Source organism: Prionailurus viverrinus, chromosome F1, assembly GCF_022837055.1.
Source record: "Prionailurus viverrinus isolate Anna chromosome F1, UM_Priviv_1.0, whole genome shotgun sequence".
NCBI classification, from domain to species: Eukaryota; Metazoa; Chordata; class Mammalia; order Carnivora; family Felidae; genus Prionailurus; species Prionailurus viverrinus.
Genome location: NC_062577.1, coordinates 24,618,961 through 24,637,008, shown reverse-complemented (window position 1 = coordinate 24,637,008; position 18,048 = coordinate 24,618,961). Strand labels below are relative to the sequence as shown.

Sequence of the window (18,048 nt, the reverse complement as noted above, 5' to 3'; positions counted from 1 at the left end):
AAAAATTCAAGTAAGCCTCATTACTATGTCCTTCTCTTCTGAAGGATTTCAATTAGAATGTATTAAAATGAGATCAACAAAAGCTCAATTAGGTACTGTTAACCTACAACTAGCAAACAGTAACAGCTTTCCAAAAAGAAGTCACAATTAAAACAAGAATGACTAAAAACTCTACAATACTCAGTTGGATGATACAGTGGAGTATGATTTAGACCTCAACCCTAGAAGGGCTGCAGCATTATGAAGCGTGGACTTGATTTTAAACAGTTCTATCAAAGAATACACTTTAAAAAGCTTTTCAAAATGAACTTCAGTTTCTACTTCCAGTTATACCAATTAACTTAACTTTCAATATACTTACCTCTGAATTTCAATTTGCAAAACTTACAAGTAGTACTATTTTGCAGAAAGAATAAATATAATGATTAAGGTCAGGGATATATGCTTCACTGCAAGGCACCATTTAAATACTAACATCTACAGAAGTGTCTTTCAGAAAATCTATTACAAAAAATAGAAAAGCAAACCATATGTATCAAATAAGTAATTGGAGATTTACCTTATTGGAATAAAAGGCTTCCTTATTAGAACAGTGTTCTGAACCGGCTAGAAATTAAGAGTGTCTAATTCAAATGCTCAGTGTATATAGATGGGGCACCCAGGTCCAAAAATATGAGGCCCATTAAAGTATGGCCTTATTTAAAAATAATTTAGATATATGTATATAGAAAGGCAACTAATGAATAAAAGAAGAAACAAGAATAAAGTTCAGTGATAACCTACCATCTGAAATAATTTCAAAAGGAAATCACATGACATAAAGTTTTTGGCAAACACATACCAAGGTTCCTGCCTAAGATGACTCTTAAAAAGCCATATGTTAGCGCTGGTATGATCCCAAGTCTTTTTATTCAAGGAAGCTGCTTTCTAGTACATATGTTAAAGACAGCTGGTTCTCTTACATCTAGTTATGCTAATCAAATGGCTTAGCCATATAGTTTCAAATACAAACATATCTCAAGGATACAGGATTTGACTTAAATGATATTTTCTCTTAGGTTTTTTTTTAACAATAGATTATTAGCTATGTAATTTGAGACTAAAGATTTGTTCAACTTGGACTGGCTTTTAACACTCTTGATGGATGCTTGCTCTGGACAGCTCCCGAAAGGCTGTCAAGCAGTTGTATATGGAAATGTCAGTAACACGGGTTGCAAAAGTTCCAGAAGCAATTCAGATGGTGGAAGAGGCCGCTATCCAAACCTGGTAAGAGTCACTCTGCACAATGCAAAGTGATTACCAATCCATCAAGGAACCAAATGGTTTCTACAATGGTAATTCTTCCTTTTGTCCAAAAACGCAGTAGAGCAAGAAATAAAGAGGAAACAAGAGAACTGGTTTGGAGGAATGAGAGCTATGGCCAAGTAGGACACCCTTAAAGTAACTTCTCCAGGGCCAGGCATCTACTCTCTCCATTTTGCTCCAAGAAATAAGCCTGACAATACTAGAAACAAATTTATTTCTTTGAATCAGAGAAATTATGATGGAAAGCAGCATTTAATTCATACTAAAAAGTGGTTTCAGAGTCGACCTATTAGTTTACAATTAAGAAAAGCAGTTTGGCTATTTCTTGCACAAATAACACAGTAAGCTCATATTCCTTACCCTGACAACTTGCCGAGTGCTTGTGATGAAGGTTTTTCTTATACTCAATTCAGTCGCATCAAGGTTGAATTTTCTAGGGTTTGCTTCAACTATGCGTGGGTCAAAGAGTCAAGGTAAAGCAATTTCATCATCAAAAGTCTAACAGGGGCGCCTGGGTGGCGCAGTCGGTTAAGCGTCCGACTTCAGCCAGGTCACGATCTCGCGGTTCGTGAGTTCGAGCCCCGCGTCGGGCTCTGGGCTGATGGCTCAGAGCCTGGAGCCTGTTTCCGATTCTGTGTCTCCCTCTCTCTCTGCCCCTCCCCCGTTCATGCTCTGTCTCTCTCTGTCCCAAAAATAAATAAACGTTGAAAAAAAAAATTTAAAAAAAAAAAAATAAAAAAAAAAAGTCTAACAAATGACATCATGTTAAACCACAGAATCTCTCACAGGCAAGCAATAAAATCTGGCTCGATGTCTCTGAACACACAGGCAACTTGACACACATCATTCTCAAACTCTCTTCCCACAGCTATGAGGATCTCCGTGCTTCAAAGTGGAGAAGACCCTCCGGGTTAAGACTGCTGACTGGGTTCACTATAAATCCATGGCAGTCTGACCACAGCTGAGCTGGGCTCTTCCAGAGACCTGCCAGCACTTTGTATCTATTCTTTTCTGACTCCAGATCACCTTTCCCATGACAGCTCTGAAAACCTGTTTCATCTGCTATTCCAAACCATTCCTCTTATGGCAAGAAGCTAACCCTGCTTACAAATCTAGAGATCGAGGCTTCTTCAGTGAAGCTTCCCCTGATCTCCTCACCCCCAGCCTGGTCCTGCTGCCCCATGTCAGACACTCACATGGCTCTCTGTACTTTTCTCTTACAGTTTGCAAATAGACATTTGTGTTATTCTGATTAATGTCTGTTCCCCTGTCCCCAGAGCTCCTCACTACTCCCCACCATAAATTCCATGAGGGCCAGTACACTGTTCTGCTCATCAGTCCCATCCCAGTAACTAACAAAATACATGGCACACTCAGGGATTACTTGCTGAATGCGTGATGAAAACAGCATACTTCACTTTATTGTGCTTTGTTTTACTGCACTTAGTAGACACTGTGTGTTTTACCAATTGAAGGTTTGTGGCAACCCAGTGTCAAGCAAGTCTATTGGTACCATTTTTCCAACAGCATTTGTTCCCTTTGTGTCTCTGTGTCACCTTTTGGTAATTCTAGCAATATTTCAAGCTTTTTCACTGTTATATTGGTTATGGTGATCTGTGGTTGTAACTCACTGAAAGCTCAGATGATGACTAGGATTTTTCAGCAATATTTTTATGTTAAAGATTTTATTTTTAAGTAATCTCTACACCCAACATGGGGCTCAAATTTACAATCCCGAGATCAAGAGACACGTGTTTTACCAACTGAGTCAGCCAGGCACCCCAGCAATAAAGTATTTTTAAATTAAAGTATATACACTGTTTTTAGACAACATCCTATTGCACACTTAACAGAGTACAGTCTAGTGTCGACATCACTTCTATGCACAGAGAAACCCCAAAACTTCACTTGACTTGCTTTATTGCGATACTCACTTGACTGTGGTGATCTGGAACCGAACCCACAGTATCTCCTCTTTCTCTCGTAATTTCTGTCTCCCCAATCTTGTCTTCTTCCATCTCAAGGGAAGACGGATCTTCCTGTATCTGTGCTTTTGATCCCATCCTCTCACATATTTTGTTCCACTAATTTTAAAGAACATGCTTGTTTTTTAAAAATAATTTAAAAAGAGGACGCCTGGGTGGCTCAGTCGGTTAAGCAACCGACTCTTGACCTCAGCTCAGGTCATGATCTCATGGTTCGTGGGTTTGAGCCCCACATGGGGCTCTGCACTGACAGTGCAGAGCCTGCTTGGGATTTTCTCGTCCTCTCTCTCCCTTGCTTGTGCCCCCCTCCCTTGCTTGTGCACACACTCGCTCTCTCAAAAAATCAATAAATAAACTTAAAAAATAGTAATTTAAAAGGCACCCAGGGTCATTATGATTAACAGAAATATATATAAATTATGCAGTCCACACATCAACTGCACATGAACCCATGCTATGGAGTGATTCTGACGAAAGCCGGTTTCCTAGGTCACACTTACTGAAAGAACAAAAGAGAACTGAGAACGTGCAGCTGGCATACCGTCAACGTTTTTGATTGGCTGGAATTTTTCCACCTGAGAAAAGGCCACATAGTTCAGCTTTTACAGTTCTCTGGTTCGTCAGTCAGGTCAGTGCACTTCTTTAACATCAAGAGCATGACTTAAATGTAACAGATCTGCTTTTACTGAATGCAACTGGATGGTTTAGAATGCTTCTCCGATGGACACTGGCATTCTAGCATCACCTCCTGAATTGGAAGAAGACAATCCACAAAAGGATCTTCTTTTGATTTCTAATCAACAACGTATAACACTGGCCTGTATACACCTCTATGTAATAATGACCGCTAACACAGAAGCTCACTGTGCGTCAGGCACCATACTCTACCTGCTACACTTCCAACAATCCTACGAGCTAGGTACTACTATTATCCTAACTTTCTACTGAAGAGGAAACTGAAGCAGAGAACAACGCTCCAAGTCAAACAGATAGTAACTGGTATAGTTAGGGCTTGAACACACAATCTGACTCCAGGGTCTGACCTTATAACCACTGCACTACACTGTCTCCACACTGCCTGACTTATCATGCACCGTAGAAGAACGTGGCCCCTAAACCTTAGCTCACTGGGCAACTATTTTGAGTGTATCATGGTACAAAGAAGAGCAACATCAATCAACTAGAAAAGGAAATATCTAATCTATGTACTTGAGACATCTGGACAAAAATGTGTTCATTTTTCTGTCCATCCCAGAGGCACAGGCACCATAGAGAAGGATATTGATGGTCTCGTCAAGGTCCTCCAGATCCCACTCTATGCTCCGGAGGTTGTTTCTCAGCTCATTGGTGGTCCAGTCGATTTCTTCCCTTGTCGCTGTGGAGGGGTCCTGGAGGAGCTCTGTCCATCTCTGAAACAAGCCCTGGGCAGTGTTGACTGCTTTCTGTACCTCTCTGTAATCAAGGTGAAGGGAAAGGGCAGAAATCAGAGACAATACATTCCATGAACAAGTTACTACTGCTTGACTTTAAGTTGACGCCTGTGATCATGTACCATCTTCAGCACCTACCACTCCTAAAAGTATTTTTAGCTCTTTACAGAAGGCTCCTCATGAACAAATATCACAGTTCAAACCTTTAAAGATGCCAGGCCTAGTATTATGTTCTCAGCTGATTTGGGGATAAAACAGTCATTATTTAAGTAGTTATATCAAGTTGATTAGAGAAGGACAAAATGTAATTTTTCTCTCAATGGACTATATACTTAAAAATCCTGTAAGAAGCAATCCTACAAATTAACTAAAGTGCCATTAACATTCACACATGCTGCCATTTGGTGTGATATTTTATATTCATATGAACAAGTCCTAACACAGCTTCCCTTTTCCTGCATGGAGGAAGAATGAGGGTAAAAAGGGTGGAGGAAGGGTTACTCACACAGCTAGTCTTTTTGAAGGTAAGTATTTAAAAAAATTTTTTTTAATCTTTATTTTTGAGGGAGAGAGAGAGAGAGAGAGAGCAAGTGGGGGAGGAGCAGAGAGAGAGGGAGACACAAAATCTGAAGCAGGCTCCAGGCTCTGAGCTGTCAGCACAGAGCCCAATGCGGGGCTTGAACCCACGAACCATGAGATCATGACCTCAGTGGAAGTCGGACGCTTACCTGACTGAGCCACCCAGGCACCCCTGAAGGTAAGTATTTTAATCTGAAGGTAAGTATTTTAATTTAGCCATTCTGATAGGTGTGAGGTGATATCTCATTGTAGTCTTGATTTGCATTTCCCTGATGATGAGTGATGTTGAGCATCTTTTCATGTATTTGTTGGCCATCCATATGTCTGCTTTGGAGAAATGCCTGCTCATGTCTTCTGCCCATTTTTTAAATTGGATTATTTGTTTTTTGAGTGTTGAGCTATATCAGTTCTTTATATATTTTGGATACTAACCCTGTATCAGAGGTATCATCTGCAAATATCTTCTCCCATTTAGGAGCTTGTCTTTTAATCTGAGACATTTTTAAATCCAAAATCTCACTGGACTTCCTAATATTATTACCTTTAAATATATACATGTATACAATACACATATAGCAGGTGAGTGTGTTTCTTGTTCAGAGAGAAACCAGGTCATTAAGTGTTATGATCTAGCATGCTTTCAACTTAGATAGAGCCACAAGGTTTTAAAAACTTCCCCTCACCTTCCATGCTCATGGGTTAGAAGAACAAATACTGTTAAAATGTCTACACCACCCAATCTACACATTTAATGCAACCCCTATCAAAATATCACCAGCCTTTTTCACAGAGCTAGAACAATCCTAAAATTGGAATGGGACTGCAAAAGATCCTGCATAGCCAAAGTAATCTTAAAAAAGAAAAAGCAAAGTGGGAAGCCTCGCAATTCCGGACTTCAAGCTGTATTACAAAGCTGTAGTCATCAAGACAGTATGGTACTGGCATAAAAACAGACACACAGATCAGTGGAATAGAACAGAAAACCCAGAAACGCACTCAACTATATGGTAAACTAATCTTTGACAAAGCAGGAAAGAATATCCGATGGAAAAAAGACAGTCTCTTCAATAAATGGTGCTGGGAAAACCAGACAGCAACATGCAAAAGAATGAAACTGGACCACTTTCTTACACCATACACAAAAATAAATTCGAAATGGATGAAAGACCTAAATGTGAGACAGGAAACCCTCAAAATCCTAGAGGAGAACAGAAGCAGCAACGTCTTTGACCTTGGCCGCCGGAGCAACTTCTTACTTGTTCCAGAGGCAAGGGAAAGAAAAGCAAATACGAACTACTGGGATCTCATCAAGATAAAAAGCTTCCCCACAGTGAAAGAAACAACAAAACTAAAAAGCAACCTTCAAAATGGGAGAAGACATTTGCAAATGACATATCTGATAAAGGGTTAGTACCCAAAATCTATAAAGAACTTATCAAATTCAACATCCAAAAAACAAATAATCCAGTTAAGAAATGGGCAGAAGGGAGGTGCCTGGGTGGCTCAGGTGGTTAAGTGTCCAACTCTTGATTTCAGCTCAGGTCATGATCTCAAGGTATGTGAGATCCAGCCTCACATCAGGCTCTGTTCTGACAGCAGAAGACATGAATAGAAATTTTTCCAAAGAAAACATACAGATGGCTAACAGACACATGAAAAGATGCTCAACATCATGTAAATACAAATCAAAACTACAATGAGATATCACCTCATACCAATCATAATGGCTAAAATTAACAACACAGAAAAAAACAGGTGTAAGTGATGATGCAGAGAAAGGGGAGCCCTCTTATACTGTTGGTGGAAAACAATATGGAAGTTCCTGAAAAAGTTAAAAATAGAACTACCCTATCATCAAGTTAGAATACTAACTTGAAGCAATACCTGCACCCCAATGTTTATAGCAACATTATCAACAACAGCCAAATTATGGAAAGAGCCCAAATGTCAATCAACTGATGAACGGGTAACAAAGATGTGGTGGAATAGGGGCACCGGGGTGGCTCAGTCGGTTAAGCATCTGACTTTGGCTCAGGTTGTGAACTCGTGGTTCATGAGTTTAAGCCCCATGTCGGGCTCTGTGCTGTCGGCTCAGGCCCTGGAGCCTGCTTCAGATTCATGTCTCTCTCTCTCTCTGTTCCTCCCCAGCTTCCACTCTGTCCCTCTCTCTCTCTCTCTCTCTCAAAAATAAAGATTAAAAAAAAAAGAAGAGGATATGGTGGAGTAAAAAAGAATGAAATCTTGACATTTGATGTGGATGGAGCTAAAAAGTATTATGCTATGAGAAATAAGTCAGTCAGAGAGACAAACACCATATGATTTCACTCTTATGTGGAATTTAAGAAACAAAACAAATGAACATGGCAGGAGAAAGAGAGGAAAACCAAGAAACAGACTCTTAAGTGTAGAGAACAAATTGATGGTTGTTACCAGAGGGGAGATGATGGGGTGCAGTTGGAGGAGGTGGGTTGAGTAGGTGATGTTGGAATTAAGGAGGCCACTTGTTGTGATGAGCACCAGGTGTGGTATGCAAGTGTTGAATTACTAAATTCTATACCTGAAACTAATATTATATTGTATGTTAACTGAAATTTAAATAAAAACTTGGGAAAATAAATAAATAAATAGATAGATAAATAAATGAATAAATAAATAAATGTGATACACATTTAAAAAAAGACCAACCACTTTTGAGGCAGCATTCTATATTGGTGTGGTAAAAATTACACTATATAACTTTTGGGAAGTACAGATAGACCTAGAAAAGAAAAAAACAAACAAAAAATTGGGGTGCCCAGATGGCTCAGTCAGTTGACTGTCTGACTCCGGCTCTGGTCATCATCTTGTGGTTGGGGAGTTTGAGCTCCACTTCAGAGTCTCTGCTGTCAACATGGAGCCCATTTCGGATCCTCTGTCCACCCTCCCTCAAAAATAAATAAACATTAAAAAAAAAAAAGGCAAAACTTTGCCCCCTACCAATGGGCCAACACCCATAATTTATTTTTTAATGTTTATTTATTTATTTTTTAATTTTTTTTTCAATGTTTATTTATTTTTGGGACAGAGAGAGACAGAGCATGAACGGGGGAGGGGCAGAGAGAGAGGGAGACACAGAATCGGAAACAGGCTCCAGGCTCCGAGCCATCAGCCCAGAGCCCGACGCGGGGCTCGAACTCACGGACCGCGAGATCGTGACCTGGCTGAAGTCGGACGCTTAACCGACTGCGCCACCCAGGCGCCCCTATGTTTATTTATTGAGAAAGAGAAAGAAAGAGAGAGAGGGAGGAAGGGAGGGAGAGGGGCAGAGAAAGAGAATCCTAAGCAGGCTCTGCACTGTCAGCACAGAGTCCAATGTGGGGCTCGAACTCATGAAATGGGAGATCATGACCTGAGCCAAAATCAAGAGTCGGACACTTAACCAACTGAGCCACTCAGGTGCCCCCAATATCTACAATTTAAATGTTGTAATTGAATACTATTGCTTATAAAAGCCAAAAAGGAATCATTTTACTATCATATGGTCTATTGCGTACAAAGATTATAATCTTCATGCACCCAAACTATGAGACCTGTTTTGATCCTTCTATGACTTCTTAACCGATTCTTCTGGGTGCACACTCAGGGTGTTTGCTACCTGTAGCTTTAAGACAGAAACTGCATGCATCCTATTCCCTCTGACATTTCAAGTACCAGAAGACAAAGCACTTACAAAATGAAGAAAGGTGCATAACAATAATATTTTGGTTTGAGACCACTCATGAGAGCTAGAACGCTGAGTGTTAAACACAGAATACAGCTATTGGGCCAGGCTGAATACACCAATGAGCTATATGGCCAACAGTGAATCTCCTCAGGTAAGTTCAGCACCCAGTTTATGAGTTAGCAGAGTTCTCTCATTGTCCCTCCCCTATCAGCCTTATACTTGCAGTGCTAATGAGAAACTCTAACATAAAATGGGGAAGGACTAACTGACATATAAATCCACTTTTAAACTTTTAGTAAGGTTTCTGGCTGATCTGGTAGAGAAGGAGGTACACACCTTCCCATAATCCGAGGTAACTGGTTTATTTGTAAGTGTTGAGTATCATCTATGATAATAAAAGAGTTTCAAGAGGTATCTATAATGACATCTCATTTTAAAGAATATAAAATTACCACTTCTGTAAAGTAAACATAAATTCCTTTTTGAGACCTAGAAGCCTTAAACCACAGAAGCCTCAGGCCAGGGCATCCCTCATTCTCCATCACCAGAACACAACCATGGTGCTTGAATTGAATTATCTTAACTAAACATTCATATACTTTTCTGATCTCAGGGTTTCTTTGCACTCTTCAAAATTACTGAAGACCCCCAAAACTTAAATTGATGTGGGTTATTTATCTACTGCCACTTACCATATTAGAAATCCAAATATGTTTAAAAAAGTATCAAGTAATCAAACATGACAATGAACTTACTACATGTTAACATAATGTTTTTACAAAAAAATAACATCTTAAAAATCCACACTCTTTCACATGTTTGCAAATCTCTTTAATATCTGGTTTAACAGAAGACAGCTAGATTCTCATATCTGCTTCTACATTCAGTCTGTGAACATGTTTGTTGAAGTATATGAGGAAAACCCAGCCTCATGCAGATAGACAGATGGAAAAGGGAGGAGTATTTTAACAGTCTTTTTAGATAATTGTGGATATTCCTTTTTGCCACTATACCAAAACTCAACAAAACGGCCGCTTCTTAAAGGTTAGTTGCAATGTGGAACCTGAAACTGTATCAAAGACTTTTTGAACTCTCATGTATTACAATCCATTGCCCTACCTTGTATTTTGAATGGATCTTTCACCCACCCATGTCTAATTTTTTTTTTAATTTTTTTAAAAGTTTATTTATTTTTGAGACAGAGGGAAACAAAGCATGAATGGGGGAGGGGCAGAGAGAGGGGGAGACACAGAACCGGAAGCAGGCTCCAGGCTCTGAGCCATCAGCCCAGAGCCCCACGCGGGGCTCGAACTCACGGAACGTGAGATCGTGACCTGAGCTGAAGTCGGACGCTTAACCGACTGAGCCACCCAGGCGCCCCACCCATGTCTAATTTTATCACATGTACTGGTCATCTGGAAAATACTAGTTTACTGAGTATCACAGGTCTTGAAAATGCTGAGTCTTTCCATTATACACTATCCAAAATCATATAATATCACCACCAATATCATCAGAAAAACTTAATTACTGGGAATATGTAAGGTGATAGTACTTGAGAGAAGTTTTCCAAAATTCTGTTTTTAAACAAAGGCTCTAATTTTATGATCATTGAAAATACTGTCAATTGTTTTCTGTTAAGTGACAGGTTCACTTCATTCATTTCTGAGAAAATATCTCAAGTATTTTTTAATTTTGAAATTTGAGAACATATGCAAGTTCCAATAACAAGTTTGCCAGGCATTCTTTCAAGTAAAAATGGGATCTGTGAAGGGAAAAAACGAGCTATTTCAGCTTGCAACTCAATCACAAATTATTTTTCCTGGAGATAGCCATCTTATTTCATTCACAATATAGCAAAAGTGCTTTGGCACACTCTCATTTTGCCACACAGAATGTCAAAATGTGTACTGAGGGGATGCCTGGGTGGCTCAGTCAGTTAAGCAACTTCAGCTCAGGTCATAATCTCACGGTTTGCGGGTTCGAGACCCGCATCGGGCTCTGTGCTGACAGCTCAGAGCCTGGAGCCTGCTTCAGATTTTGTGTCTCCCTCTCTCTGCCCCTCCCCTGCTCATGTTCTGTCTCTGTCTCTCTCTCAAAAAATAAACATTAAATTTTTTAAAAATGTGTACTAAGACTGGGAGAAAACGTTCATGAATTATATATCTGATCAATGTCTTTTATCTAGAATATAATTTTTAAAAAACTCTCAAAACTTAATAAGAAAACAAACCCAACTAAGAACTGGGAGTATGGTGCCTGAGTGGCTCAGTCGGTTAACTGTCCATCTTTTGGCTCAGGTCATGATCTCACGGTTTGGGGATTTGGGAGATCGAGTCCCATGTGTCAAGAGCTCTGTTTGGGATTCTCTTTTCCTCTCTCTCTGCTCCTCCTGCACATGCTCTCTCAAAATAAATAAACTTAAAAGACATTTTAAAGAAATGGAGGGAAAGGGGCACCTCGGTGGCTTAGTCAGCTGAGCATCCAACTCTTGATTTCAGGGTCAGGTCATGATCCCTGGGTGGTGAAATCAAGCCCCAAGCCAGGCTCCACACTGATTCTCTCTTTTTCTCCCTCTGTCCCTCTCCCCCAATGGAGCTCATTCTCTCAAAAACACAAACAAACAAACAACAACAAAACCCAGAAAGAAATGGGGGGCAGGGAATGGGCAGGGGCGACTGGGGGGGTGGGGCTCAGTCAGTTAAACATCTGACTTCAGTTCAGGTCATGATCTCGCAGCAGGTGAGCGCGAGCCCTGAATCGGGCTCTGTGCTGACAGTGTGGAGCCTGCTTGGGATTCTCTCTCTCCCTCTCTCTCTTGCCCCTCCCCACCTTACGCTTTCTCTCTCTCTCAAATAAGTAAAAACTTAAAAGCAAAAACAGCAAAAGGGAAACGGGCAAAAGATGTGAATAGTGCTTTCCCCAAAGATGACATACAGATGACAGCTTAAGAACATAAAACGTCCAATACCATTAGTCATTAGAGACATGCAAATTAAATGCACAGTGAGATACCACTACACATGGCCTAAAACAAACCAAGGATGCCCAAATGCTGACCGGGCGGCGGAGTAGCCGGGATTCTCCTGCATTTCTCAAGGGAATGCAAAATGGCACAGCGACTTCGTAAAATAGTGTGGCTGTGTCTTAAAATTAAACATACGTTTACCATATAACCCAACAATCTCACTTCTAGGTGACATGAAAACTTACGTTCACACAACCACCTGCAAATTCTTAGAGCAGCTTTAGTCGTCACTGCCAAAAATTGAAAACACCCAAGCGACAGCAACTCAGGCAGTTGCACCTGCCCTGACAAAAGCTCCGGCCAGCCCAGAGCGCCCAGACGAGTTTGAGTGTGACCCCCCCTGACTCAAGCCTCAAGGGTAAGATGGAGCGTGGAGTGACCTCCAGAAGGACCTACAACTCCCTTTCCCTCATTATAACGCTAAAACCTCCCCCAATCCCCCAATGAGGAGCGCAAGCCTCATTTACATAACATACGAAGCTCACACAGGCAGGTTTTCTTATGGTGCAGGCACCTTACACCCACCTCCACATTTGATGACAAGGCTCCCCTTTTTAAATATTCATCCTAACCCTAAGTAAAAGGAACGCATCCATACTTGCTTGGGGAGTCACAGTTTTAGAAGTTATTCCCTGTGAACTCCTTCTTTGATGCAAATACTTCCTTTGTGCAACGACTCACCTGCTGTAGTTTTTTTTTAAAATTTTTTAATGTTTATTCATTTTTGAGAGACAGAGTGCGAGTAGGGGAGGGGCAGAGAGAGGGAGACAGAATCCAAAGCAGGCTCCAGGCTCTGAGCTGTCAGCACAGGGCCCGCTGTGGGGCTCAAAACCCACAAACTGTGAGATCATGACCTGAGCCGAAGTTGCATGCTTAACCTACTGAGCCACCCAAGTGCCCCTCACCTGCTGTAGTTTCTATCTGTGACTCACCAAGGAGTAAACTTGCAGAGAACTTTTTAGGGGAGATGTATCGGTCCCATACCTTATTTGTGAGATGGTAGTTACGCACGACTGTATCAGTTTGTCAAATCTTGAAGAACTGTACACTAAAAATTAGGGTCAGTTTTACTGTAGGTAAATCATAACTTTTAAAAAAGAAGGGTCTTGGGGCACCTGGATGGCTCAGTCGGTTAAGCGTCCGACTTCAGCTCAGGTCATGATCTCACCGTCCATGAGTTCAAGCCCCACGATGGGCTCTGTGCAGACAGCTCGGAGCCCGGAACCTGCTTTGGATTCTGTGTCTCCCTCTCTCTCTGCCCCTCTCCCACTCATGCTCCGTCTCTCTCTCTCTAAAACAAACATCAAAAAGAAAGAAAGAGAGAAAGAGAGAAAGAAAGAAAGAAAGGTCTTCAAGGATAGATTTGACACAACTAACAATTTTTACTGTTTCAGGAAGGGCATTCTTAAGGGTACATGACCTCCCCCTCCACCCCCCCTGCTGTGAGGGAGGAACACAACGAGTACCAGACCGGTGTAGTGCCACGGCCTGGGTTTAGGTGACGGGATCAACAGTTTTATCTGCCACAGGTTTCTGCACATTGGTGTAAATGTGAGTACAATGGAAAAAACAAACAACACCTGAGTTTTATTACGAAAAGCATTTTAAGCCAAGGGACTCTTCTGTGAGAGGGGCAGGAACCCCTTGAGATTCAAGGACCACACTTTCATAACCATAACTCTGAAGACACTGATAGACTTGAGGGGGAGGTGGGGCACATGCATGGATTCAATCCTAGCAGCACAGAGTGAAATCAGGGAGCTCTTAAGCATGTTCTGAAGAAGTAATCAAAGAAATGGCAGGAAACAGAAAAATGCCACAAAGCAATTCCAGGATAACATCCAACACCCCACAGGCCCAACTGGTCACCTGGCTTATTCCACTCTCAATCTCTTGTTTTTCAATAAGTTTCATCTTTAGCTATCAGTTAGTGGCACAGACAAAAGAAAGGCAAAGTAGGCATTAGACTGCATTTCTAAGACACACGTTTCAAAGAATTACAAAAATGGGAACTATCGGCAATGGTTCAAATCTTGAAAAGCCAGAACCTGCCGTGTGTCAAGGAATCCCATTTTAAGAGCAGCTAGAGGGGTCACTCGAAGTTTAAAACATCTCCCAACTTCATGTCAGCTTAGCATCAGCCTGGAAAAGAAGGCCTGAAAGGAGAATAGAAAACAACATGTGGCACAAATTCTTTTTTACGCCAAATATTAATGGTAACCAGAATTTTCCAAAGAACTTGGGATTTCTGAACAGTTTCAAGAGCCACAAGACACACCCAATAAATGTGCAAGACTCTAGTGACACAACTCAATTAACAACCATTTGTAAATATCTGGAGCTGAATATTTAAAATCACTAGGCATCCCCAGTAAATCAATTAACAGAACAGAGGAGAGAGAGAGAAAAAAAGAGGAGTATATAACAACGTCATCTGCTTCAGATCTGTGAGGGTTTTAACGAGAAAGAAGAGAGCCCACTGAGTTTTCTTCACATTCCTTTCTCAGCAAGGGCGGGGGGTGGGGGGGGAGGAGCTGTTTCTCTAAGAACTGACTAGTTAGGTACTCCCCCCCCCCGCCAAGTCCAGCACAGCCCATGTGAACATGGCACCCTGGGAGGAGCACCACACCCCGTGAGGAGCACTTTACCCTGTGAGGAACACGGCACCCTGACCAAACAGCAGCAGCTGCTGACTTCCCAGGCAGCAGCGATCTACTTTTGTCTATGGTCTCCAAAAAGGTCAAAATCACAAAATATTGCTATCTTTTTCCTGTAAAGTCTGGTCTATCTATTTGAGGTTTTTCTTTCAACTGTGTGATGGGGACAACTGAAGTCTGACACCCAGAACTTTCCATGAGGGGCCAGGTATACCTTGAATTTTTGGAGCTCTTTGGCTTAACAAACTTCCTGGTTAATAACAATCTGCTCACCAACAGCACTGGGAATCATGTCTGGCACCGTTTCACCAAAAACTCGCTAATTGGGGCGCCTGGGTGGCGCAGTCGGTTAAGCGTCCGACTTCAGCCAGGTCACGATCTCGCGGTCTGTGAGTTCGAGCCCCGCGTCAGGCTCTGGGCTGATGGCTCAGAGCCTGGAGCCTGTTTCCGATTCTGTGTCTCCCTCTCTCTCTGCCCCTCCCCCGTTCATGCTCTGTCTCTCTCTGTCCCAAAAATAAATAAACGTTGAAAAAAAAAAATTAAAAAAAAAAAAAACCTCGCTAATTATTTTCCTAGGAATTACAGGTTTAGCTCTTGACCCAGAGAAGGTCTCCACAACAGTCAGGCCGATTTTCTGCTGCCACATCTGTTGCAGATGTTTCCAAAGTCGGTTCTGTCTTACACATTTCATGGGCAATGAGAGTCACAGTGTTGGAAAATGCTAGGGATGAAGCTCTTCCCCATCGCTGTCCACCAAATGGTCAATCAAAATCATGGGACTTGTCATATCCTAGTGGATTAAATTCCAAGAACACCAGAATGAAGGTCCTTTGCTGTAATCCACCTCAATGCCCAGGGAACTAGAGGTAAATAACTGTCAAAAGTGAGAACACAGTCTGTATCTTTGAAGAATGTATCTTTGGGGCAAAAATGAAGTCATCAAAGCTTTGGAAACCAGAGTCTTCCATTCATTATAAATAAAAAGTTGACACCGTCAGAACTAACCTAGTTTGTTTCCGAAGCCAGGCAAACACTAACCCTGTCGTTGCTAGCTGAGCCTCTCCCATACAACGTTCCAGTCTGTTCCACCATACGGAAGGGCCCACCCTCCCATCCAACCTCTAGGGTTAAAGGCAATACATCCAGATGTCCATAAAAATCACAAAGTTTTCTCATCCACATCTCACCAAGTTTATCAGTAAAGTTGGAGGAAGGAGCATCTCAGCCATTAGGGATTTTGAGTTTCGCAGAATCTTCCATTCAGCTACACCAACAAGTTGTAGGATAATTGGAGCTGCAACACCCAGCAAGCAGCCTTCTGATTTCTCCTTTCTTCTCAGATCATGCTGACAGACTCTGAATTGGCATCTGTTCCAGTTACGGTGGTTGTGTAACAACCGTCCCAAAACTTAGAGGTGTAAAACAACCAGTTATTATGCTCGTGGACTCTGTGGGTCGGGAAATCGTGCCGAACACGGAGGAGACGGCTGGTCCCTGCTCCACCATGTCTGGGGTGGCAAGAACATGTGCTCTTTGGTGTCTATGCCGTCTGTCCACATGTCTCCCTTGCGGCTTCAGTACAGCTGCACTCTTCCCATGTTAGCTCAGGACCCCCAAGGCTTGTGTCCTGGGTCAGAGAGATACAGGCAGAAGCTGTGCTGGTTGTCCTTTAGGACCTGAGCTTCAGGAGTCAAGCAGTGTCATTTCCCCCTCGCTCTGTCGGGTGAGGCAGTTACAAAGGTCTGCCCAGGTTCAAGGGAAAGGATCCCAGCTTGACAGAAGAATGCCAGCTTTGCAATCAGAGAAAAGCAAATGGGGCAAGATGTATACTGGGGTGGCCACCTTTGGACAAATACAATCTGCCCCAATACCGGTATCTGGGGCAGCCCTCGTTCTGCATGACTCTACCGACAGGTTCCTGTTTCATCAATATACTACGAAAGGCACATGGTTTCCACTCTAGTAATGAAACGCCTGTAACCATATCACCGGCCCGCCCCATATCCTACCAACCTCGTTCTGCCACCAATCCCTCGTGCAGGGTGAGAGAGGAGCTCCGGTTACTGCTTGACTTCCACACTCACATCTTTTGTATTTAAGGGGAAAAGCACACACTCTCCTTTCACTTGACCTCACTTCATTTCCAAATTCAACTGTACTGTGATACCTTTTGCAATTACTCTTGTGGGGGAGAAATTGCCTCTGCTTAGTCACCTGCAGTTATATACAATTTTGACCTCAATTTGCTGCTGCTTCCACAACTCCCCAGGGATACTACCAATGACACTGCAGGTCAAAGTCACGAGTGGCTTGCACTCGTGCTCACTTTCAAGGTACTTGCCACCACAGCCTGTTTTCTTGAAACTCTCACTTCCTTTGCTTTTGTGTCATTGTGCTCTTCTAGTTTCTACCAGTTTTCTCTTTCCTCTTCCTCCACTTGGTCCCAGTGTTTCTGAGCACTTTTTTTCTTTTCACAGAGAGAGAAAGAGAGCAAGCAGGTGGGAGGAGGGGGAGGGGCCGAGGGAGAGGGAGAATCTTAAGCAGCCTCAGCACAAAGCCCGACATGGGGCTCAATCCCATGACCATGAGATCACAACCTGAGCCAAAATCAAGAGTCAGAAGCTTAACTGACTGATCCCCCCAGGTGCCCCTCTCAGCACTTTTTATAGATTTTTTTACTCACAGGTTCAAAATGTCCCTTTAAGCTGATGACTCCCCAACTGCATTACCAACTTTAGCCACTCACCCAGGATTAATTCCTATATTTTCAGCTGCCCATAGGACCATTCTATTTGCCTAAAACCAAACTAATCCTATCCTGCCTACAAAAAAAAAAAAAAAAAAGCAAGTATTAAAAAGATAAAACAAAAAACGTCTGCATCCCTTTCTAACTTCCCCTTTTCAGTCAATGGCGCCACTATCTTCCAAGACTTGAAACTTGTCTAGACGCTTTTCCTCTTAAACTTCTCACCTTGCACAGCTTCTACTGAAGCCCAATCACTGGATTTTAGATCTGGAAGGAACTTTCAAGATATCTAGTCTGCACTCGTTGAACAAATAGGAGAATGGGGCTTGGGCATCTTGGCTGTTTGCCTCAAATGCTTCTGACCCTGACTATGAGGCGCCTTCCAGCACCAAGACCTATTCAATCCCATCTCTGCTAAGCCTCCAGACAATCTATTTTCTTTGTGGAATCAGAACACCTGGGTTTGAGCCCTTAACAGTTGTTTGCCCAAAGGCAAGTGAACAGTAACTGCTAGTTAAAACTGCCTCCTGATTAGGAACTTGTAACAGGAAACAGATTAAATTGAAACTCTTTCAGCTGGGTATTCCACACCTTCCTCCCCCAAACTGGCCGACT

At 42.1% G+C, this 18,048-nt stretch overlaps 1 protein-coding gene across 2 annotated transcripts in view; it reads right to left on the bottom strand.

Moving 5' to 3' along the window:
• STX6 (syntaxin 6) overlaps positions 1-18,048 on the bottom strand; it is a 51,670-nt gene that overhangs the window by 25,737 nt on the left and 7,885 nt on the right. For both annotated transcript variants that reach the window (XR_007148107.1, XM_047840331.1), the window contains exons 2-3: positions 4,573-4,742; positions 1,666-1,760 (exon numbers count right to left, since the gene is read on the bottom strand). Coding sequence is in view for 1 of the 2 variants with exons in the window: in XM_047840331.1 (XP_047696287.1) it covers positions 1,666-1,760; positions 4,573-4,742 (265 nt within the window). In the remaining variant the exon portion in view is untranslated. The remainder of the gene's footprint in view (positions 1-1,665; positions 1,761-4,572; positions 4,743-18,048) is intronic.